Source organism: Phocoena phocoena, chromosome 11 (genome assembly GCF_963924675.1).
Source record: "Phocoena phocoena chromosome 11, mPhoPho1.1, whole genome shotgun sequence".
Classification (NCBI taxonomy): domain Eukaryota; kingdom Metazoa; phylum Chordata; class Mammalia; order Artiodactyla; family Phocoenidae; genus Phocoena; species Phocoena phocoena.
In genome coordinates this window covers 31,508,880-31,533,250 of record NC_089229.1, presented here as the reverse complement: position 1 = coordinate 31,533,250, position 24,371 = coordinate 31,508,880, and the positions used below count along the sequence as shown (strand labels likewise).

Sequence of the window (24,371 nt, the reverse complement as noted above, 5' to 3'; positions counted from 1 at the left end):
GTGTGCTTCTGTGACATGAGAATCACCCCCAAGCAAACAAACTTAATGTTTGTGGGCACAGTGCAAGGTGCCACCTAAAGCAAAGGAGGAACTGGCAGAATGGGCAAAGGAATGATTTCAGCTGAAGAAATTACTATGAAAAGCAAGGCAAAAAGGTACTCTCAACCCACTTTCTTTTTCTCAAATAAAATGTACCAAAGTTATGTCTGCAAAGAAACCAGATCCTCTTGTTCGATATAACCTCCTTTTGTCAAGGCATAACTGAATCTTTCCAAAAGGTACAAGCTAAAAAAAGTATCTCCATGGAATAAAAGAATCTCAGAGCTAAAAAGCGTCTCCCAAGTTATCGGATTTAGTAGTTCTTATCTTTTTGGGTGTCACAGACGTCTCTGGGAAGCAGATGAAAGTTATACATGCTCTTCTTAGAAACACACATAAGGCACACGTAGGCATAATTTAGAGTTCCATTTGCAAGAATTTCAAAGTTTATGAATCCTAGATTAAGAACTAAGTATTGATCATGTCCTAGTTCCTCATTTTCAAAACCAGAAGTTGAATCCCAGAAAGGTCTAGGGACTTATTTTGTCCAAGGTCACACAGCTGGGTAATAGCAGAGCTGGTATTCAAACACCCCGGTAAGCCTGACCTACTTGAAGACGCTTTTTTGCCCCACTGTTCTCTAGAGAGAGGCTGTGATTATCTATATCCATAAAACTCAAAAGTCACTCATGTTGTTGCTTGAATTAGTGAAATTATGAGTTTTAGGCTAAGGATGGGAACACAGCTTCTTTTCAGACATGGAAACAACCCAATATTGTAAGTATTATGGCCTAAGCGGTCCTGCCACTTCTATGCAAATAACTATCACCTGGCATATTAGTCAGAAACATTAACGTTCCTACATCTCATCTCCACAAGCTGTGATTCCGTATTTCTGAGGCAGGGCCCTGATAGCTATACTTTTAACATGTACCCTAAGAGATTGTGACTGGATGGTTCTCAAATGATATCCCACAAATGCTGATTTAAAGCAGTGGCTTGCAAACATTTTTTCATAAGCTCAATTGTTTTTTCAAGCCAAGTCTTATTTAGAAACCCAGACACATAAATAATAAAAGCAGAGAGGCTAGGTGGACTCTTGAAGCCAGTTTGAAAACCACTGTCCTAGAAGATACAGCACAGGTAATGGGACCAGGAGCTGGGCTTCACCACTCTTGGGTCTCAGTTTTCCTATTTTGGAAGTACTTTGTCTAGATTGTTTCTAAATTCCCTTCCGACTCCAGTATCCTATGACCCCACAAATGCCACTACTACCATTACTGACAGACAGTATTTAGCAGGCACTTGCTATGTTCCTAGCACTGTTCTACTCACTTATTTAATCTTTAAAGTTACTCTGTGAGGTTAAGTACAGTTGACTCTTGAACAACATGGGTTTGAACTACATGGGTCTACTCATACCCATTTTTTTTTTTTTTTTTTTTTTAACAGTTAAGTACGGCAGTACTATATGATCCATGGTCGGTTGAATCAGCGGATGCAGAACCACAGCTAGGGAGGAAGCTTGTACACAGAGGGCCAACTACAAGCCGTGAGAAGGATGTTCCACTGCTAACCCCTGTGTTGTTCAAAGGTCAATTGTACTGTTAATCTATTACACTGATGAGGAAACTGAGGCACAGAGAGGTTATGTGATAATAACTGTGGTAAAAAATTTATATATACATTCTCTTATTTAATCTATACTACAAAATGGTAAGTAAGAACTGAGATTTAGAAACGTAGTTACTTACTAAGGTCAAAGAGCAGGTGTGCCAGATTCTAAAATCCATTCTTTGAACCAATAAATTAGCATAGGTTGGTTCCCACGCTATACCAGAAAATCTTTCAAATGGTATCCATTTACGTGTGGTTATTGCAGACTGAGTGATATGCACTCATATATTCATAGAGATGGGTTAGCTCCCAAACTAGATTATAAACACTCTGAGACCGGGGATTATTTTATATCTTTCAATGTCCTACTCTATGAAATATTGGCTGGGCATTAAGTAGGTCTTTATTCAGTTAGAAGTGACCTTCTAAGTCCTTTTTCGTTACTAACTTGATTTTTCCCCCCCGATAATCCAAAGTAAACACACTAATTTCATTTAGATCAACTCTTGAAATTAAAAAGTTCCCCTCTGAGTCAGGTGCTCAAGGGGTGACAGAAAGACTTTTTTCAGTTTAATGATTTTTTACATTTGCCCTTGGGGGAAGGAATTATATTTTAGTGTTAATAAGTATCTCTTTCCAGGCACTTCTTTCTCCATGCTTCCTGCCATTTTTCACTGTATCAACTGATAGGTAACAGACTGAAAATAAGCAGATGGTCAAAGACAAGCGTGGAAAATCTTGGAAGGTGCTTATAATACCTACTTATGCCACTTGAAAATATCGGTTTGACATTTCACAGGAAGTGGTGCTCATTAAGTAGTGTTCCTCACACAGCAAAAAATAATGACTATAAGTAATTTTTCTTAAATACCATTTTAATTCTGGACATGCTCAGCGTGTGGTCAGATACACCATCACCTTCCCTCTATGACTCCTTGCCCACATATTTGAAACTGGACACCTAGGACCACTTCAGACCTCCCCTGCTCATCTTAGCTCCATGGTTCTACCAGCAGCCCCATGAGAGCTGTAATTTCCCAGTTGTGGCCTACTTTAAGCATATTTTGGAGACTCGTATTAATCTAACATTTATATAAATCCATACAACATAGATAAAACTACTCATAATAAGAAATGAGATTAAATCAAGGTCACAATACTTTGGTCTCTAAACTGAGCACTAGAGCACTGGTTCTTAAACCTCCTTTAAGGAATGTCTTTACATGTAGATGCCTTCAGACCTGCTGAATCAGTGGGGCCCAGACACCTAAGGTTTTCGTAAGTGCCACAGGTGATTATGATGCTGCAGTGGTACACATCCTTACTTCATTGAACAAACATTTCATGAGTGCCTTCTATTGATACCAAATTTTGAATATAAACCTTTTCTTTTTAATATAGTTTCTTGGTTCACAAACTAACGTGGAGCTTGAGGGAAAGGATCACGATACATGTTTTTAGAAAAGTTCTTCATCACCCCACCCCCATCCTTATACCTAGCTGGGCATATAGTAGGCAAATGTTGCATTGCTTTGGTCACCATCTTCTCAAATAAAACATGGTGATATACCTTCAGGCACTGCACCAGAGAATTTTTTTAAACGTGGACTTTGTAAGTATCTAAAGAAATCTGCATGGGGTGTGTGTGTGTGTGTGTGTGTGTATTCTTAATTCTGCATTGAGACTAAGCCAGCAAGACTCAGATCGTAACATTAAACTTCTGTTTTGGAGTTTGGCTATGAACCCAAAATAAAACATATAAACCAAGAAATGCATATCAAAATAGGGAAGATAAATATCTCAAAAAATATACTTTTCTTTCTTTCTACATACTACAATCCTCATTTCTTTCCTATTCTCACATCATGTCTGTTCCCTAGACAATATTCAAATAACTGAGTGCCATTTGGCTCTTTTGAACCAGGAACTTAGAAAACTGCTTCTCAAACTTTGTTCATCCTGAAAGCACACACTGTAGCTCAAGTGAGCATGTACAATCACCGCTAGATCGTGAGAGTTGGGAGGAAGGCATTTCAGATGCTGTGTCATGCTCTCCATCTCTGTGGTTTGCATCTTAAGAGAAGCATGGCACGAAGCCGGCAGTGACCAAGGGGCACCAGTGTAAAACGGCTTTTCCTGAGGGAAGAGTTCCAATGTGATGGATGTGGGAAATGAATCTGGTCAACATTTGGGCAACAAATGACTCCAACTGTGTTTACTGAGGGAGCAAACACCCACCCGCATGTGACAGGGTCTTCAAGCTGTTGGAAAGGGGAGAAAGACCATCTCAGATCTTTTGTTAGGCTCGTTAGAGAAGAGTAGGAAGGCATGTGGAAGGGAAATAAAACACTTTTAAGAGATAATGGGGAACAAGCTAGTGCTGGCACATCAGCACACAGAGAACTCGCCAGTATCCTTCACTGCCTGTGAAGGAGATGAAAAGACCAGCAAAGAAACAAAACCACTTCCGTGGGGTGCAACAGGCCAACTTTACCAACAAGATGCTCCATGACCTTAAATATCTCCCTAGCTGCTCTCTACAAACTCTTTAGAATAACTCAGTGACTTCTCTCCTGGTCTTCGAAAAATACTAATTTGGGGCAAGGAAAAAGGAAATATTTTTCCAAAAGTACCAGAAAAAAAGTCACAGCAATTGAAAGCATTCCTTACTTACCAATTTTGTAACGTCTTTCACATCATCAGTCACACGGTTCCTGCAGATCCCTTGAGTTTTGACGAGAGGATTAAATAGGAGCAGTTGAAGATAAATGCAAGTGATAATCCAAGTCTAAATGAAAACAGAAAAAATGCTGGTGATCATCCGTGAAAATCCGTAGTCACTAAAACTATTAACAATTAACATCTTCTGCCTTAATGTGGAAAAGGGAATCTACCTTTTTTTTCTTTTTTTAACGCTACTGGCTTAAATACAATTAGATGCAATTAGATGCTGAGCATTCAAACTTTGCTGACCAAATTTTTTAAAAGTTTCTGTTAAAATATGGTTTGGATTTTTCATTTCAATGACAGTATTGTTAACTTTTGTCAAAAGCTTTCTACAGGCAATTCCCCAATGGCGATTAGGAATGAACTTGTAGCAACATGTGAAGGATTTATCACTTAAGGTGTTTTCTAAAAACTAGGGAATGCATAAAATTCATACCTGAAGGCACCAAAAGAAACTTTCTCTACTTTAAATGTAGACTGTTTGGCAAGTAGCAGCAAAACCCTGAGCAGTGCTTCAATCCGATAATCTAATAGTACAGCCAGTTAAAGTGAGGGGGAGAGACAGAGATTTAGATATAGGACAGAATTTAACCTAACTTGTGAGACATCAAAAGAATCATTGTTTTGAATCACAGCTTTTTAGCCATTTAATAAGGAAAAATATTTTCTAGTCAATGGGAAGACATTCTTGAATCCTAGCATGAACCCACACTCACACGCCCCCCAAGACACCTCTCTTTGAAAATAACTCTTCCAAATATGCAAAATAGTTACCTTTGTGCATGGCTTATTTTTTCTTATTACACTATATTTTATGTTTTTAAAAATCTGGGCATCTATTTTTTTCTTCAGTATCTTTACAACACATAGCAGAACCTTGAATATAAAAAACTCTTAATAAATATTTGCTGGAAGAATCAGTGACCAAGGTAAAAAAAAAAAAAAGAGTGTAATGCTTCAAATTTGATACCGGTTTATTGAGCCTGTATTATGAGACAGGGACTGAGCCAGTCACTAGAGAAACAAAGGTGATAAGACACCCTTGAAATGCAGATGCAGGTAAGTAAGTGACACCCACACCCCAGTGATAAATGCTTTGGGAATTCAGAGGAGGAAAAACTTAATCAGTTGACCTTAAGGGAGAGAACTCGTGGCAGAAAGACAATGCCAAGAAAAGCCAGAGAGAAAATGTGACTCTGGCTGGATTTTAGAGGACAAAAGAAGAGTTTGCAAGAGTTGACAGGGAAGGGACAAGTATTCCAGGAAAAATAAACAGCATGAGCAAAACATGGAGATGTGAAGATATTTTAAAATATGAGAGTTCTTTTAAGAGTTAACATTCATCTATGGCATCTTAAAATTACACAAAGGCCCATCTGCACATGGCTAGAAATCTTTCCTACTTATTATGTAACCAGCCATGTATTATATGAAACTGGATTATTATTTTCAATTAATATCTGAAAGCTAAATAGATATTACACTGGACCAAATTATAATTATCATTTACTAAAATTTCTAAGACTACAATGCTACCCACATAGATAATAGTGGCTTTGAAACAAAACTAAAACCCTTTTATTGTTTTACCACTGTAATCTATGTATTTTAGCAGTAATCCTGCTTAATTTTGAGCATGGTGGGGTCCCACTCTTCATAGCATCATCTCCCTTGGACCAAAATGAAGACTGAATTGTGTAAATGATTTGTTTGGGGGATTCTTCTTTTTGGACTATCCCAACACATAAAATATCCTCTAATATCCCTTCATGTATGTTAATTGCTTAAACTCAAGCTTTCTTTCATACTGTCATTGCTAAGACCTAACCCTCCCTTGAAATATATTTCTCCAAGATCCTCTTCCATGATATGATTTTGGAATCCTCCCTAAGGACCTCTGTAAATGGCCAATCTCACTAATAACCATATTCATATTCTAGGCTCTAAGAAATATAAAGGCATGGGGTGGGGGAGGGGGAACTGGAGGAAGGTGGTCAAAAGGTACAAACTTCCAGTCATAAGATAAATAAGTATTAGGGACGTAATGTACAACATGATCAATATAATTCACACTGCTGTACGTTATGTAAGAAAGTTAAGAGAGTATATCCTAAGAGTTCTCATCACAAGGAAAAACATTTCTATTTCTTTTGGATTTATATAGATTTTGTATCTATGAGATGGCAGATGTTCTTAATATGGTAATCTTAATATGGTAGTCACTGAATGATGTATGCAAGTCAAATAATTATGCTGTACACCTTAAACTTATACAGTGTATATGTCAATTATATCTCAATAAGACTAGACGAAAGAAAAGAAATATAAGGGCAGAAATTCTGTTGACTTCTCTTTGCCATGTCTTATGCCTGACACTGAAGAAACTACACAAACATTTGTTCACTCATTCATTCATTCAGCAAATATTTATTAAGTACCTAGTGCTACTGTGTGCCAGGCACTGTTCTAGATGCTGGGGATATATTAGTTAACAACAACAAAAAAAAAAAGCAAAAATTCCTGCCATCATAAACTTAGCTTCTAGTGAGGGAAAGCAGACCATAAACAATAAACATAATAAATAACCAGATTATATAGGTCAAAGGTGTGCTGTGAAAAAAGAAAAATTAGATCACACTAAAGGGGATCAGAACTATAATGCCTACTCTGCTCTACTAGCAGCATGGTCCTAGGTTCAAGGTGACAGTCACCTCATGAGGCATCAGAGGCTTCACGCAGCACCAAGTGTACCACTGAGCTGATATCTGATGGGGCCTCATTGGGAAGGCAATGCTTTATCAAAGATGAGATGGAGCTAAGGGAGTTATCCAAGCAGATGTCTATGGGAGAGTATTATAGACAGAGAAGCTAGTGCAAAGGCCCTAAGGTCTATCTTGTGTTGTTGTTGTTTTCAATTGAATCTTTCAAGATATTTTATTATAAAAGTAATATATTATCATTTTCAAACATTTGGAGAAGAAAAAGAACTTAGTTGGAATGTCACTACCCTGACAACTTAGAAAGTACATCTTTTTTCCCCATTATTATAAAATAAATGCATACTCATTGATTTAAGGAATCTGCTTTAAGGAACAGCAAGAATAAACCAGGGGGGCAGTGAAGTTGACGATGTCAGAGAGAATGGAGAGGCCAGATCATGTAGGGTCTTGTATACCCATCTGGACTTTTGACTTTTACTGTGAATGAAAAGGGATTCATTGCAGGATTTTGAGCATAGGAGAGATACGACATATTTAAAACTTTTTTTTAAAGACACTGTTTGGAAGTTTCTTACAAAACGGAACATATTCTTACCATATGATCCAGCAATCATGCTCCTTGGTTCTATCCCAAAGAGCCGGAAATGTGTGTCTATACAAAGACCTGCACACTGATTTTTATAGCAGCTTATTCAAAATTGCCAAAATTTGGAAGCAACCAGGATGTCCTTCAGCAGGTGAATAGTTAAATAAACTGTGGTATATCTGGGGAATGGACTTTTACTCAGCACTAAAAAGAAATGAGCTATGAAGCCATAAAAAGACATAGAGGGAAAAAATGCATATTACTAACTGAAGAAGCCAATCTGAAAAAGCTATACACTGTTTTTTTTTTTGTTTTGTTTGTTTGTTTTTGCAGTACGCGGGCCTGTCACTGTTGTGGCCTCTCCCGTTGCGGGAGCACAGGCTCCGGACGCGCAGGCTCGGCGGCCATGGCTCATGGGCCCAGCCGCTTCGCGGCATGCGGGATCTTCCCAGACCAGGGCACGAACCTGTGTCCCCTGCATCGGCAGGCTTACTCTCAACCACTGCGCCACCAGGGAAGCCCCCATACACTGTTTTGATTCCAACTACTATGACATTCTATAATAGGCAAAACTATGGAAACAGTAAAAAGATCAGTGGTTGCCAGGGGTTGGAGGGGAAGGGATGAATAGAGCACAGAGGATTTTTAGGGCAGTGAAAGTACTCTATATGATACTATAATTCTGAATACACGTAATTATACATTTGTCTAAACTCACAGAATGTTCAACACCAAGAGTAAACCCTAGTGTAGACTATGGGCTCTGGGTGATTAAGATGTGTCAGGGTAGGTTCCTCAGTTGCAACAAATGCACCGCTCTGGTGGGGATGTTGATAACGGAGGAGGCCATGCATGTGGGGGGGGGGGCAGGGGACACTGGGGAAATCTCTGTACTTTCCTCTCAATTTTGCTATGAACTGCTCTAAAAATATAAATTATTTCCAAAAAAAAAGAGATCACTTTAATTGCTGTGACTTTAGGCTAACAATAGGTAGAAACAGAGTGACCAATTTGGGGCTATTGCTATAATCCAAGCAAGAAAGGGTCGTAGCAGCGCATGGCCCAGAGGTGGTTAGATTCTGGATGCCTCCTGAAGATTGAGCCGATAGGATTTCCTGACAGTTGGAGAGTGCTTTGAGAGAGAGTCAAAGACAACTCCAAGGATTCTGGTCTGAGCAACTGGAAGGATGGTGTTGCCATCAAATGATATGGGGAAGGCTGAGGGGTAGAGAAGGTTTGGGGGGCAGATCTGGAGTTAAGATTTAAGTGTGCTCAGTTTGAGATGTGTTTTGAGACATCCTAGTGATGAAACTAGGTCAGGATATTTCAATCTGGATTGAGGAGGGAAGTTTGGGCTGGATATATAAATATGACAGCTTTTGATATATAAATGGAATTTTAAGCAAAAGAGTAGATGAGACCATCAAGGGAGTGAGTACAAACAGAAAAAAGAACAAAGAACTGGGTCCTATGGTGCTCTAACCTTAAGAGGTCTGGCAAAAGATTTAGAACACGCAAAGGAGCCCGAGAGAGGAGCCAGAGAGGAGGAAGAACACAAGTTAAAAAAAAAAGAAAAAAAGAAAAAGTAAAAGTACTTTAAGGAGAAGGTTAAACTATGAAACTACGTCAAATACTCGCAAGAGGTCAAGTAAGATGAGGACTGAGAACTGATCATTGGATTTAGCAGCATAGTCACTGGTGACATTAACAAGAGCCTTTTTATTGAAGCAGTTTGGGAAAGGCCAGGCAGGAGCGGATTTAATAGAGCATGAGAGGTGAGTGATTAAAACCAGTGCATAGAGACAGCTCTTTTAAAGAGGTGTGCTTCAAAGGAGAGCAAATAAATAAATGAACAAAGAAATAAGTAAAAACAAAGTGAGACGGGAGTTGGTGAGGAATTAGGTTGGGGGGAGGCGAGAGTCTTATTTTATAAGATGGTAAAAATACCAGGATGTCTGTACGCCTATGGGGATGATCCAGTAGGAGGTGCAATTGGCACTGTGGGTCAGAACAGAGAGACATCAGATGTCCTTGAGAAGACAGGAAGGGGTGAGATCCTGTCTCAAGCAGAGGGCCTGGCTTTAAATAGAGTACCTACTGTAGTTCATCAGTACCATCAGGCAGGGTGTCTGAATGTGTATGCAAATGCTGTGCTTTCTGAACAACAGAGTGAATAACAGCTTCCACTTACTGCACATTTACTATGTACCAAACATTTTGTCTAGCTTACCACAAACAAAATTTAAGTTTCATATATCCTAACTCTGAAGATGAAGAAACTGAGATAGAGAGAGATTCAGTGACTTCTAAGTGGTGAGATCAGGACGAAAACTCAGGTCTGTCCAATTCGAAATCCTGTCCTCTTCACCACCTCATACTGTCACAGCACTCCAAGAAAGCTGTTACATCACTGGTGAGGACTCTGACGCCATCTCTCCAAGACTTTAATAATTTTTCAAATATCACGCATATGGAGATAAGTTTGTTCCCTATTCCAAGCTAAAGCTGAATATTGTACATTTTTCAGAACTTTTAACTTTATAATTTTTATATATGTTCTTTGATAGTTTAAAAATATATATTAATACAGACTTCTATAATAATTGCAAAATAATTTCACCAGGGCAGCATTTTTTTTGGATCAGTTATACACAAACATCTGTACAGATGATTTTGCTCAATTTATTGGAGTCTATTTGGTTAGGACTAAACTTAAATGTGTTAATACATTCAAATATCCCTGAGAGACTGTAAATTGGTGCAGTCACTATGGAAAACAGTACGGAGGTTCCTCAAAAAACTAAAGATAGAGTTACCATATGATCCTGCAATCCCACCCTTGGACATATATCAGGAGAAAACTGTAATTCAAAAAGACACACGCACCCCAATGTTCACTGCAGCACTATTTACAATAGCCAAGACATGAAAACAACCTAAATGTCCATCAACAGATGAATGGATAAAGATGTGACACATATATACAATGGAATACTACTTAGCCATAAAATAGAATAATGCCATTTGCAGCAACACAGATAGACGTAGAGATTACCATATTAAGTGAAGTAAGTCAGACAGAGAAAGACAAACACAATATGATATCACTTATATCTGGTATCTAAAATATGACACATGAACTTATCAATGAAACAGAAACAGACTCACAGACATAGAGAACAGACTTGTGGTTGCCAAGGGGGAGGGAGGCGGGGGTGGGATGGAGTGGGAGTTTGGGATTAGCAGACGCAAACTGCTATATATAGAATGGTTAAACAACAAGGTCCTACTGTAGAGCACAGAGAATTATATTCAATATCCTGTGATAAACCATAATGGGAAAGAATATGAAAAAGAATGTGTATGTGTGTATGTATATACATATATATATATATGTATGTATAACTGAATCACTTTGCTGTACACCTGAAATTAACACATTGTAAATCAACTATACTTCAATAAAATAAATTAAAAATAAATTAAAAATAAAAAACAAATATCCCTGAGAAACTTATATTTCATGAGTCATTTTATTTTAAAGCTATTAAGTAAACTGATATTTTAACTTAGTATATACAGTTGACCCTTGAGCAATGCAGGAGTCATCCGTGTGTAATTTATAGTCAGCCTTCCCTATCCCTGGTTCCTCAGCATCTGGGGATTCAACCAACCTGGGACCATGTAGTACTGCAAGTATTTACTATTGAAAAATATCCACATATAAGTGGACCCATGCAGTTTCAAATGCATGTTGTTCAAGGATCAAGTACTTTGCTACTGATGAGTATTCACCTTTCATAAAATTCAATCATTCACTCAGGCATAACTAAACGTTAGGATGCAGGAGCAGTCAAGGCAGAAATGTACTGAGAATTCTGCACAGCAGTAGTAATACCTCCCTATCAGTATTCTTGGGAGAGTGACGAAATGAGGAGCTTACTTCTTTAAATGGAAAAGTATTTTTTCCATATTATTCTATGCAGAAATTTTTCTAATATATAGTACACACATTTCCCTGATTTCCTAAACAGTGGCTAGAAATACTAAACTTTGCTTCTCTTTGATGATTCATTTTCATCAAATAAAGGGAAGACTAAATGAAATAAGCCAGACACAGAAAGACAAATATCATATGATCTCACTTATATGTGGAATCCAAAAAAAAGAAAAGTCGAACTCATAGTAACAAAGAGTAGAACAGAAAGGTGGGTGCCAGAGGCTAGGGAGTAGAGGAAAATGGGGAGATATTGATTAAAGGGTACAAACTTTCAGTTATAAGATGAGTAAGTTCTGAAGACCTAATGTACAGCATTTTGACTACAGCTTATAATACTATATTGTTTACTTGAAATTTCCTAAGAGAGTAGATCTCAAGTGTTTTCACCACACACAGAATAAAGGGTAACAGGATAGTTTGACTGTGGTCATCATTTCACAATGTATCCATATATCAAAACATCCCATTGTGCACCTTAAACATATACAATTTTGTCAGTCACACCTCAATAAAGCTGGGGGGAAAAAGCATTTTGGTTATGTAGTTGTGACTGCCCACCTCCAAATCACTGTACTTGTTTGAATGACTGTTTTTACAATTTTATTTTCATTTTTGTTGGTTTGTTTCTTAGTTTACCTATTTCTCCCATACTGTCAGGTCATTATTTGCAACATATTTTTACTGTTAACATGCCCATCTCTAGCCTCCTGTAGTCCCGGAGGCAAACACAACACATGGCCCATGGGTGGTGCTTATAGTAGGCAGAATAATAGCAAAAAGACGGCCACGTGTTAATTTTCTTGGAATTTGTGACTATATTGACTTATATGGCAAAATGGACTTTGCAGATGTGATTAAGCGAAGGACCTTGACGTAGAGAGATTATCCTGGATTCTCTGAGTCCCATCTAATCACACAGGTCCTTACAAACTGAGAGCGTTTCCAGCTCTGGTCAGAGAGATGCAGTGATGGGAGAAGGGTCAGAAAGATGTGACACGATAAGGACCTGACTTGCCATTGCTGGCACTGAAGATGGAGGAAAGGGCCCAGGAGCCAAGAAATGCAAGTGCCTTCTAGAAGCTGAAATAAGCAAGGAAACAGTCTCCCTTAGAGCCTTCAGGAAGGCACAGTGTCATCGACACCTTGCTTTTAGCCCAGTAAGCCCCATTTTGGACTTCTGAATCTCCAAAACTATAATATCATAAATCTGTATTGTTTTAGGTCACTAAATTGGTGATTTATTCCAACAGCAATAGAAAAATAGATCAGAGCTCAATAAACTTACTTTCTGGGTGAATTACTGAATGAATGGAGCAGTGTGCGATGTTCAAGCTGTTCCTGGTAAGGAAAACACACTGCCCCGCCAGTATTCTGGGCCCCCAACGCCTACTTTAAGCAAAGTAGCTCAGTTTTTTTCTGTTCTATTTTTTCATGCTTCTGGGTAAAATTTTGTTCAAACAAAGGTTTCCAAGGGCAAAAAAGAAAAGAAGTTCACGCTTACGAAAACCGGTAGTGTGATGGCAGGGTATAGAAGATGGATCCAGAAAACCTCTGAGCCCCACCATGTGACCTCAAACAAGCCAGTGAATCCTTCTGAGTATCTGTTTATCAGTCTCTAAAATGAGAATCGTTTTTGCCTTACCCGTTCATGGAGTGGTGGTGAGAATCTTTTCAAACCACAGGTGTTGTGCAATGATTTGCTGTGTGGATTATAGGTTTTGGATTGTCTAGGAAATCAGGAAAACAAGTGCTTAAAAGCCATACAAACAAGAGTCCGGGAAAGGACTTTATATAATCAATCTTGCATGAACAAAGAGTCTGACCTTTAGTACACGGGTATGTTGATGTTGATTTGGGGGTCAGATGCATTTTTCAATTTATTTCTTAGTTCTCAACTGAGTTGAGAGTAGCTTCGGTTAATAGACAATTGACTTCCAATGGAGTTTTCTCTCTCTTCCTCTTTCTCTAACTTCTGGAGACTCCAAGAAGGGTATTCGGGTGCCTGAACGTGTGGGCAGGTGCGCACACACACACCCTATTAGATAGAAAGCTGAAGCAAAATGTCCCTGCGTTTGTGACTTCTGCTCTAAAATGTATTGTTTCCATTTGGGTAATCATCTCTTGCTGTTTTTACTGTAACACTCTCTGCTTCTGCATATGACATTTTTCTTTGGCTACTTTGTTTTTAGCATCGTACAACTCTTCTCTCTAGGTCACGCTTGTTGTGTGATAACCTCTCATTTCACGATAACCTCTCACTGCACGGTCACATTAAACTAATCTTATTGTCGGCAGTTCTAGATTTTTTTAAATTTAGAGGCATGCGTCAGAAGTGTCCCCTATGTACTCTGCACAAGACATAAAATTCCAATAACACTTTCTTTGCTAAAAGTTGCCTTCAATTTATTTACATGATGAAAAAACTAATGAGAAATCCTTATGCACTGTTAGAACTAAAATATGCAGTAGAAACAGTCGTGGTGGAGGGAAGTAATAGTGACTAAAATACACAATTGTGAATGACAGATATAGCAGGTCTCTTTCTGGGAGCAGGTTTTAACAGTAGCAGATGGTACTGAAAAGGAACTTTAAAAGGGAAAATTTACAGGAAGACAAGGCTGGAGACTCTGAAGGCAAAGGTCTTACTTAAATGTCATTTTTGTTGAGAACCAATCTCAAAAGACCCCAGTGGAATATTCACCCATCCATCAATTCTTCCTGAGCGTAACAGCCTTCCGTACAATAAAATGCCACATTCCAGAGAAAGGAACTGCAAAGCCCCCCTAAAGCAAACTATTTACTTGATCTGAACATGTGTTATTACACAGAAGTCAGGTTGCAGACTCCTTTCCTTTAGTAGAAACTAACATGCATGCAGCCCAAGAACATCAGGGCAACATATGCTGTTCAGGAAACCAGAAGATTCCAATCTTCTAAACTTGGGGAAAAAAAAACCAAACTTTTCTATGACCATGAGAATTGGTTTTAAAATATTCATTGCCAGGATCCACGTTACAGACTTTTCAAAGTCGAAAAGGTAAGTGGGGCATCTGTGTAGCTCGCTTTCTTTATGCAAAGAACTACAAAATAGTATTAGGACTGCCCCGAACAGAACAGCAGCTGCTGCCAGAAACAACATTCATCTCTTCTTCAATCTTGCCTGCCGGCTAGCCAAGCAGGCAGTTCCCTTGCAGCCCAAATGTGCTTTGGAAGAGAGCCAACTGGCTCAGCCACCCAGAGCCAGGAAAGCAAGTTACCAAGGTAAAGGTATAGGGATTAGTCCTGAGTTCAGATTTTCTGCGGTCATAGGAACCATACCCTCCCCAAATAATCTTAACCTAAAGCAACAACAGACTGTCGGTCAGTGAATAACGGTTTAATTCTATATGACTTCTTCCTTAAGATTGTTTATTGCTCAACAAGATTTTACCATTTAACATTATGAAGGAAACACCTAAGCAACCTACACTGACTCAAATTCTTCTCTACTGATTGTCCGGTAATTTCGAAGGGTCAAAGGAAACCGCAGATTGGATGTTTTTAGCGCTATGAGGAAAGGAGACATTAACAGGCCAGTTAAGTGAAACTCAAACCAGCTGAAGTCCAAGTTGGTCCACTAAAATCCTGTAAAGTTACTCACTCTTCTGCCTCTCTCAATGCAGATCTTTTTGTGAAGTAGAATATTTGGTAATATGGGTAAGTATGCTCTTATAACAAAATCTGAACATCCTAGAAGTGAATTGCTTAATAGAAAAAGGCAGACGATGGCTTTAAGGTAAAAGGAGAACTTAAGGATTTCAAGGTATTCAATCTATAGGAAGAAATGGGGAGACGGAGGGAATCACCCTGTGACAGTTCATCCTTACTCTATATTTAAATGCTACTTAAAGGGAGAAATGACTCACATATATTGACTCCTACTAAGGGCCACACATAGCAGTTTGCAGACATTATTTCGTATGATCTTCCCATCAACAAGGTAGGTTATTTTTATCCCATTTTGTAGGTGAGTAACACATGATTCAATGAGATTAAGTAACTTGTTTATGGCCACTCTGCTAGTAAATCCCTGGACCAAGTTTATTCTTTTAATTTTATTGAAGTATAGTTGATCTACAGTGTTTTAGGTGTACAGCAAAGTAATTCAGTTGAATATATATATTCTTGTCCATTCTTAAGTTATTACAAGATATTCAATATAGTTCCCTGTGCTATACAGTAGGTCCTTGTAGTTTATCTATTTTATATATAGTAATGTACATCTGTTAATCCCAAATTCCTAATTTATCCCTCCTTCCCTTTCCCCTTTGGTAACCATAAGTTTGTTTTCTATGTCTGTGAGTCTATTTCTGTTTTGTAAATAAGTTCCCTTGTTACTTTTTTTTTTTAAGATTCCACGTATCAGTGATCTCATATGATATTTGTCTTTCTCTGTCTGACTTACTTCACTTAGTATGATAATCTTTAAGTCCATCCATGTTGCTGCAAATGGCATTATTTCATTTTTTTTATGGCTGAGTGACATTGCATTGTGTATATGTATCACATCTTCTTTATCCATTCATCTGTTGATGGACATTTAGGTTGTTTCCTTGTCTGGGCTCTTGTAAATAGTGCTATAATGAACATCTATAATGAACATTGGGGTGCATGTATCTTTTTGAATTACAGTTTTCTCTGGATATATGCCGAGGAGTGGGATTGCAGGATCACATGGCAACTCTATCTTTGGTTTTTTAAGGAACCTACATACTGTTCTCCATAGTGGCTGTACCAATTTACATTCCCACCAAGAGTGTAGGAGGGTTCCCTTTTCTCCACACCCTCTCCAGCATTTATTATTTGTTGACTTTTTGATGATGGCCATTCTGACTGGTGTGAGGTGATACCTCATAGTAGTTTTCATTTGCATTTCTCTAATGATTAGCGATGTGGAGCATCTTTTCATGTGCCCATTGGCCATCTGTATGCCTGGACCAAGTTTAAATCAAGACTAGAAAGAAAAACACTGGGCCAATCAGATAATAAAACTGACTTCATTTATATCTAATAAACAGTTAAGTTTCATTTACAATGCCTATGCTGTGGACAGCATATAGGTCTCTTTAACTGCATCAGTTTCTAATTGAAACAACCATGTCAAATTATGACTAGGCTGTATAAACAAGTAGTGCATGTAAATCAGGTTATACTTGCGGTAGCTTAAAAAAATTGCATAGCTAGAGGGAGAGGAGAGCTCAAAAAAAGTGATAAGTTGTTCTTTCTGGTAAAAACAAAATTGAGTGCTTTCAGACTTCTAAGAAGAGCTATTTATGCTATTTATTCATTCAACAGACACATATGGAGTACCTGATAATTACAGAAGGTAAAGATACAGAAGATATGGTCACGGCCTCAGGAAGCCCAAGCTCTTGGCGAACACAGCAGGTAGAGTATCTAAGAAGGGAAGGGCCCAGGGGGACAGCTAAACCTGACTTTGGGGTGGGGGAGGGAGACTGAGGGAGGGGCTCAGAGATAGCTTCTGGAAGGAGACATCTTTTCCAAAGGTGAGTGGAAGGTAGCCAGGTCAACGGGAGCTGGGGCAAAGACCCCTGACAGAGAAAGTAAAGAAGCTGGTGCTCACAGAAGTGAGGGAAGGAGACAAAAATGAAAAATTAGTTTCAAGGAATAAGCAACAATAGATGAGGCTAAAAAGATATGCAGAGGTCCTCCCAATTTTGCTAATTGATTTGGATTTTATCTTAAAGGCACTGGGGAGCTCCTAGCAGACTTTAAGTAGAGGAGTATCAAGATCTGATTTATTTTTGAAAAGTTTATCAGTCATCAGAATGAAGGATACATGGGGTGGAGGGGGGCAGCCAAAAAGCCTGGGGGCAGGAGGTCACTTAGGAGGTCAGTGAAGTTATCCAGAGGCCACATGAGGAGGGCCTTAACTAGCAAATGGCAGTGGGAATGGAGAGAGACAAGTTTAAGAGGATGTAGAAGTAAAAAGGAAGAACTTGGGTGACTGACAGAAAGCGTGTAGGGTATCGGCGGGGGGGGGGAATCACAAATGACTTCCATGCTCCAGTTTGGGTGACTGAGGCAGAAGTGGTGCTATTCCCTAAGCCAGGATATGCAGCAGAAGTGGCAGCTGGGGATTGGAAGTTATCACCCAAAACCCTGGAGAATACCATTATATAAGAAGAAGAAAGAATTATCTGCATAGGAGACAAGAGGATGAGAAGCCAAATATATGAGAGGCAAATCAGTTGATTTGGGGGTACTGTGGCCAATAGGAAAATAAAGTACCAAAGGGAGAGTATAATCAATAAAATAAGCACTAAAAAGATGTCAACCTGTTGGTTGTTGAAGAGGACGTAATGGAGCTGACCTTGGTGAGGACAGTTTCCATGGAGTGAGACCATGGAGGATGAACCATAGGGGTCAGTGAGAGTGAGGGAATTTCAAGGGCATACTACAACAGAGTGGTAATGTCTGGAAGGGCTAGAAAGTTCAGTTCAGTCTTGGTAGATAAGAAGAGACATCTCTGAAAGAATGGGGCTAAAATGATAAACCAAGCCTTCTTCCTCCTTAAATAGCCTGTGCATGGGGGAACTCACCTGTGGTTAAGGAGAACCAGGTTAGCTCAGAGACTTTGGCCCTGTGTGAAAATACCTACAAAGGACTTCCACCTCAGGCTAGAATCTAGGGTCTAGGTATACAAGTTTTATTATTTTTAATAGAGACTTACGTGAGAGAATAAGTATTTGTGCCAGCAGTATAGATTTCATCAGAAACAATGGTAATACATAGGTCATTAGCTAGTCATAAATATAGGTCTTCAGCAGTTTTATAAATGCAGAGGGAAAGGACGTATTTTACAGAGATGATAGTTGATGACTAATTCTAATCAATATTATGAGGAAGACGACATGTAACAAACCAAACTGGTCTAGAAAACTGGTGGGTGCGAGTTCACCATTGAACCTAGATTTACATATCTGTTGCTAATTCTTTTTGCTATAAGTGTTTATTTTCAAAAACAATAAGAGCGACAGGCCCTCAACATTGGCAAGTACAGGAATATCACAAGAAGAAAAAAATGACAGTTCTGAAATCCACATACCCAAATTCAGCACTTCGTGGGCACTGATTCTTTGGGGATGGCATTGTTCACTATTATGTCAATTAGTTGCTCTTAAAATTGAACCGCGATGACATGCAATCCAAGGGTTGTAGCTTTCCAAAAACAGCTACAAAAACCTAAATCACAATTTGTATTCTTCCAACTATGTGACTCATTTCTGAAATTGTGATCCCCTGTAAATCAAAAGTTCTGCAAAATCTGTACAATCTTTTGAACTCCAAACAACTGAGAGATGGAAAATGAGTGTGGGCTCCACTTGCTATCTGATTCCATGCACTGAATTCGGACTGAATGCCTAAAATTCCTAGAACTTCTTGTGTTTTTTTCCCCTATGGCTGTAATTAAATGTGCTCAGATGTTTTGTCAGATCAGCTACTGGGAGTCTGACAAGTTTGGTCTCACAGGCCCTTTTAATTTTTAAGAAGACTCAATCTGAGGAAGCAGCTCAGGAAATCTCCCACAAAAGTTTTTGTTTGTTTCCCACCTGGGTTTTTGGACTACAAATAAACTAAATCTTTATACTCTGCTGGAACTGTTCCAAGTAGCATCAAAACGAGGGTGTCTAAGGCCTGAGCTCAAAGAACACTCACAATCTTGATCATTTTCTCCATCACATCAGATGACAAGCCAGATTTGCAAAGGTCACTGTATGAGTTTCCCTGACTATGCGATGTGTGCTGGACATACCAAGTACCTCTGGTTGAATTGAAAAAACTGCTGAAATGTACCCCTTCATGGAAGGTGCTCCAACTGAAACAAGGGGAGTTGCTGCCTTATGTTTAGATCAAAGTGTAATCATCTAGGGGTACTTATTTAGAATGCAGATCCCTGGGCATCATGTGGAATCCAAAATTCTGAAGGTCCATCTCAGGAATGTGTTTCTTTTGTGTTTTTTTGCGGTACGCAGGCCTCTCACTGTTGTGGCCTCTTCCATTGGGGAGCACAGGCTCCGGACGCGCAGGCTCAGCGGCCATGGCTCACGGGCCCAGCTGCTCTGCGGCCTGTGGGATCCTCCTGGACCGGGGCACGAACCCGTGTCCCCTGCATCGGCAGGCGGACTCTCAACCACTGCACCACCAGGGAAGCCCAGGAATGTGTACTTTTAACAAGATTCTTCGGTACTCTCTGAAGTCTTAGACATACTATTTTAGGCTGTACTAGCTCATGGGTGCTATATCATTAGAGAAAATAAAAATGTCTGAAAAGGTAAATGAGGTTGCATTTGGTTCAAGGGCTACATATTAGATACTCCTGATTTAGAGGAACTTGGAAAACGAAAAGTTAAGTAGTGAGTGTAGAGGATACTGTGAGTTGACTCAATTCCCATTCCCGCTCTCTGAGCATATTCTTCTATACTGTAGTGGCTGCAAAATTAAAATCTCCATATCTTGGACTCCATTGCAGTTAGCTAAAGTTGCAGGTACTTAGGTTTCAGCAGTTAGGCACAACTCTGCAAGATTCGATATGGAAAGAAAGTCCTGGAGAAGAGAAGCTGGATGGACGCCGGGCAGGCATTTTGCTGGGTGGTAGTGAGGCAGCAAGACCCTGCCGTCAGCAGCAGTCCTGGTTGTACAGCACTTGCTGTTATGTAGCTGCTTTACAGATGGCCTTGGACTTAACCGTGTTCTGGGTGATGGGAGTGTTCTGAAATCTCAACCTGTTCTTCTAGCCCTTCCAGTGGTTTTATAACCCATCAAATAAACTTCAATATATCCCTTTATGTTTAAACTAGCTAGAGTAGATTATATTATCTGCAACTAAACCCTAAGCACTAGGAGAGAAAAATCCAAGTTACTGAGCATTTATTTCTCATACAGGTCAGTCTAAACTTTCCTTAGGAATTTTCCATTAGTATTTCAAAATTCAAATTGTAAAATAACAATCATTTAAATTTTATCTTTAAAAGGCAGTTTAAAAAAATTATTTATTTATGGCTGCATTGGGTCTTTGTTGCTGCACGTGGGCTTTCTCTAGTTGAGGCGAGCAGGGGCTACTCTTCATTGTGGTACGTGGGCTTCTCATTGGGGTGGCTTCTCTTGTTGCGGAGCGTGGGCTCTAGGTGCGTGGGCTTCAGTAGTTGTGGCTCGTGGGCTCTAGAGGGCAGGCTCAGTAGTTGTGGCGCACGGGCTTAGTTGCTCTGCGGCCTGTGGGATCTCCCTGGACCAGGGCTCAAACCCATGTCCCCCGCATTAGCTGGTGGATTCTTAACCACTGCGCCACTGGGGAAGTCCTAAAAAGGCAGTTTTTGATTGGCAATCCATGAGAATGTTAATGCAATTCTACCACCTGAAGCCCAGCAATAATGTACCTTTGACATGCCCAAAACATGTTCCTCTGGTAATTCTACCACCTGAAGCCCAGCAAAGCGTCTGCCTTTGATGTGCTCAGGACATGGTTCTCTGATAACAATACACTTCAACTGCAGGTTCATTGCTTATGAAAGAGACGGGATGATGTTTAGAAAAGAAGAACATCAGCAAAGTAAGATGTAGATTCAAATCCTGATTCTGTCACTTACAAGCTGCAACCGTCAACAAATTATGCAACCTCTCTGAGCCTCGGTTTTCTCATGGTGATAACATTTCTTTGGATTTTTGAAAAGATTAATAAATAAGACAATGTTATAGTAGACCATGACATGACTGTTAATGCTATACTGGTATACCCTGGAGATATTGAGGGTTCAGTTCTAGACCACCGCAATAAAGAGAATATTGCAATAAAGCAAACAAGTCACACTAATTTTTTGGTTTCCCATTGCGTATAAAAGTTGTATTTACACTATGCCATCATCTATTAAGTGTGCAAAAATGCTGACCATCATCTGAGCTTCAGCAAGTCATAGTAGTCACATCAAGCATCACTGATCACAAATCACCATATTATAATAATGAAAAAGTTTGAAATACTGTGAAAATTTGTGATACAGAGACACAAAGTGAGCAAATGCTGTTGGAAAAGTGGCGCTGATAGACTTGGTCCAGGCAGGGTTGCCACAAACCTTCAATTTGTTAAAAAACAAACAAAAAAACCCCGTAATATCTGGGAAGCGCAATAAAGTGAAGCGCTGTAAAACAAGGTAGGCCTGTAGTTATTATTTTATCACTACTACTAATTTTTTAAATGTTGACTTTTAAATTAAAAGCTATGCTAACAGTGGATGTCACAATCCCATTTATGTTCTGCTTCCCCCATAGATTAAAGATCAGCACAGCAAGGTGATAAAAAGAGGTTGTGAAACTGACCCTTGGGCTTGGATTTGGGATCAGCTCTCCCAAAGCGGGCAGGCTCATCTCTACCTGGAGCAAAAGTGAGACTGAATTGTTTGGGCAATGGGTGAATGTTAACCTGAATAGTAGAGTTTCAAAAGTCAACTTTAGCTTCAGTAATAATCCAAGATGGCTTAAGAAAACAAAGTGTGTTTACTCAAGCACAGAGAACGGTATAGAATGGGGGGCTGGGAGGCGGTGATTCTAGAATCAGGCTGCCCTAGCTTTAATCTCTACTCTGCCACTGACTAACCTTGTGGCCTTTGGAAAGTTATTCATCTTTCTGTGCTTCAGCTTCCTCACCTGTATTATGGGCCTAATAATAGAACTTACTTCACAAACTTTGCACAAAGTTATATAGACACTTGGTATATAGCATCTGACAGCCAGTTCACCCTCATAAATGTCCATGATGGTTATTATCACTGCTGTCTTTTCAACCACACCTAGAACAAGCATCCCCAGTAATGTCATTCCCAAAATTGAAGCCTGGTGGTACAAGCCACAACTCTGAGCACCATCCTTGATCCTTCCCATTTCCCTAGTTCCATATCCACTCTGTCAAGTGCTATTAGTTCTACCAGCAAAATAAATCCTGAAACATTCACTTCCCTCCGTCTCATCTTGTACCACTACAGCTTGTGCCGAGCTTCCCTACTCCTGCCTGGAAGACTGCAAGGACCCTCTAAATAGCCTTCTTTGCGTCCATGCTTGCTACTCACAAGACTGTGGTCTTCAGGGAATGCAAAACATCACCACCTGCTTACAGCCTCTGAATGCTTTTCCATTACATTTACGATAACATACAAACCCCTGCTCAAGGTATACAAGGCCCTATTTAACGTAGACTTGCCCACCTCCACGCTCATTCGCACCATGCCCTCTTCCCACACCATACTCCAGCTACACTGGCCTCCTTTCTGTTCCTGAAACACCGGGAATGTATTCCTGCCTTAAGCCCTTTGCACTTAGTTACAAGCTTTCTCCCTCCTGGGCTCTGAAAGAGGCAAGTCGTTCTGATCCTTCAGGCTTCAGTTCAGATATCACCTTCTAGGAAAAGCCTTCTCAGGTGATCTGCCTTAAGCAGATCCAGCACTCTCAGATCAGTTTTATTTCCACCGAAGCACTTTTCATCAGAAATAAGAAACTGATGATAACCCAATTCGTTTACTCTCATCACCTGTTCCTTCTGACAAGTGTGCAAATGGGCTGAGGACGAGAATTACACTATTCTTGTTCATCATTCTTATCTTTAGCACCTTGAATTGCTCAAATACTCCTACCATCAAATTCTCTTTCATATAGTACGGACCATTGTGGTAGCACTCTCTAAACTGTCTGAATAGAGAATAAATTCAGGTATGTGAAATGGGGCACAAATGAAGTCAGGACAGTGTGTGATTCACTCCTTAGCAGATGGTGGCCCTATCACACAATGGAATTGCAACATTATCCACCAGTTGTGCTTGTTACCTGTCTCCTGCTCGAGTTTGAGTCCCATAAGGCAAGTACTTTCTGTCCCTCACTGTTTTCATCCAAAGTGGGTAGAGCAGTGCTGAGTACAGACAAGTCTTTCATAAATATTTGTTGAATGAATGAAGGAAGGATAAACAGAAGAGTTTTGCTCATCCATTAGGCATAAACGATTATCCTCCTTCCTACTCTTGGGTCCAACAACTGCTAAACCTTAATGATAACAAGGGTGAGTAATGTTGCAACATTCTCTTAATTATCCAAAATGTGACATTAGATAAATGCTTCTCAGTTTGAACTTTTAAACTTTTTCTTTGCACCTTTCAATACTTCTCTAGCCCCATGAAAATGGAAAATTAGGATATAAAACCAGGGATAGACTGTAAGCCCCATGAAGAGCAGGAATAATGTGTTTTGTTCACTGCTGTAGCTTTAGCCTCTAGCACAGTGCTCTGATTGTAGTAAATGCTAAAAAAAACTACATGTTTTTAAATTATTTTTAATGAACAACCAGTGGAAAATGCCTTCACTGGCAGATGTGGCCAAAATGTGATAATGACCCAAAGTGCAGACCCGCCTGTAAAATCCCCAGATTCCCTTTCTAAAGGAACTAGATGAGTATCACGTGTAGTTACTTTCCTTTACTGACTCAACGAGGGCAAAACAAAACAAAACAAAACAAAAACCCCACAGACCTGGAATGCAGACACTTTCCCACAGTAAGTTCAGTGGAAGTCTCTGAGAGGTCTACAATTCTGCACTTTATTTAGAATTCAATATAAGATGCATCTATAAATTTCTTCCTCTCTCC

At 39.5% G+C, this 24,371-nt stretch overlaps 1 protein-coding gene across 3 annotated transcripts in view; it reads right to left on the bottom strand.

Annotated features, from left to right (window-relative positions):
- KITLG (KIT ligand) overlaps window positions 1–24,371 on the bottom strand; it is an 88,082-nt gene that overhangs the window by 46,448 nt on the left and 17,263 nt on the right. For 2 of the 3 annotated variants that reach the window (XM_065888252.1, XM_065888254.1), the window contains exon 2: window positions 4,331–4,444. In XM_065888252.1, coding sequence (XP_065744324.1) covers window positions 4,331–4,444 — 114 coding nt within the window. Of the gene's footprint in view, window positions 1–4,330; window positions 4,445–8,155; window positions 8,171–24,371 lie in introns of those variants that run through there. The other variant, XM_065888253.1, reaches the window with a different exon arrangement.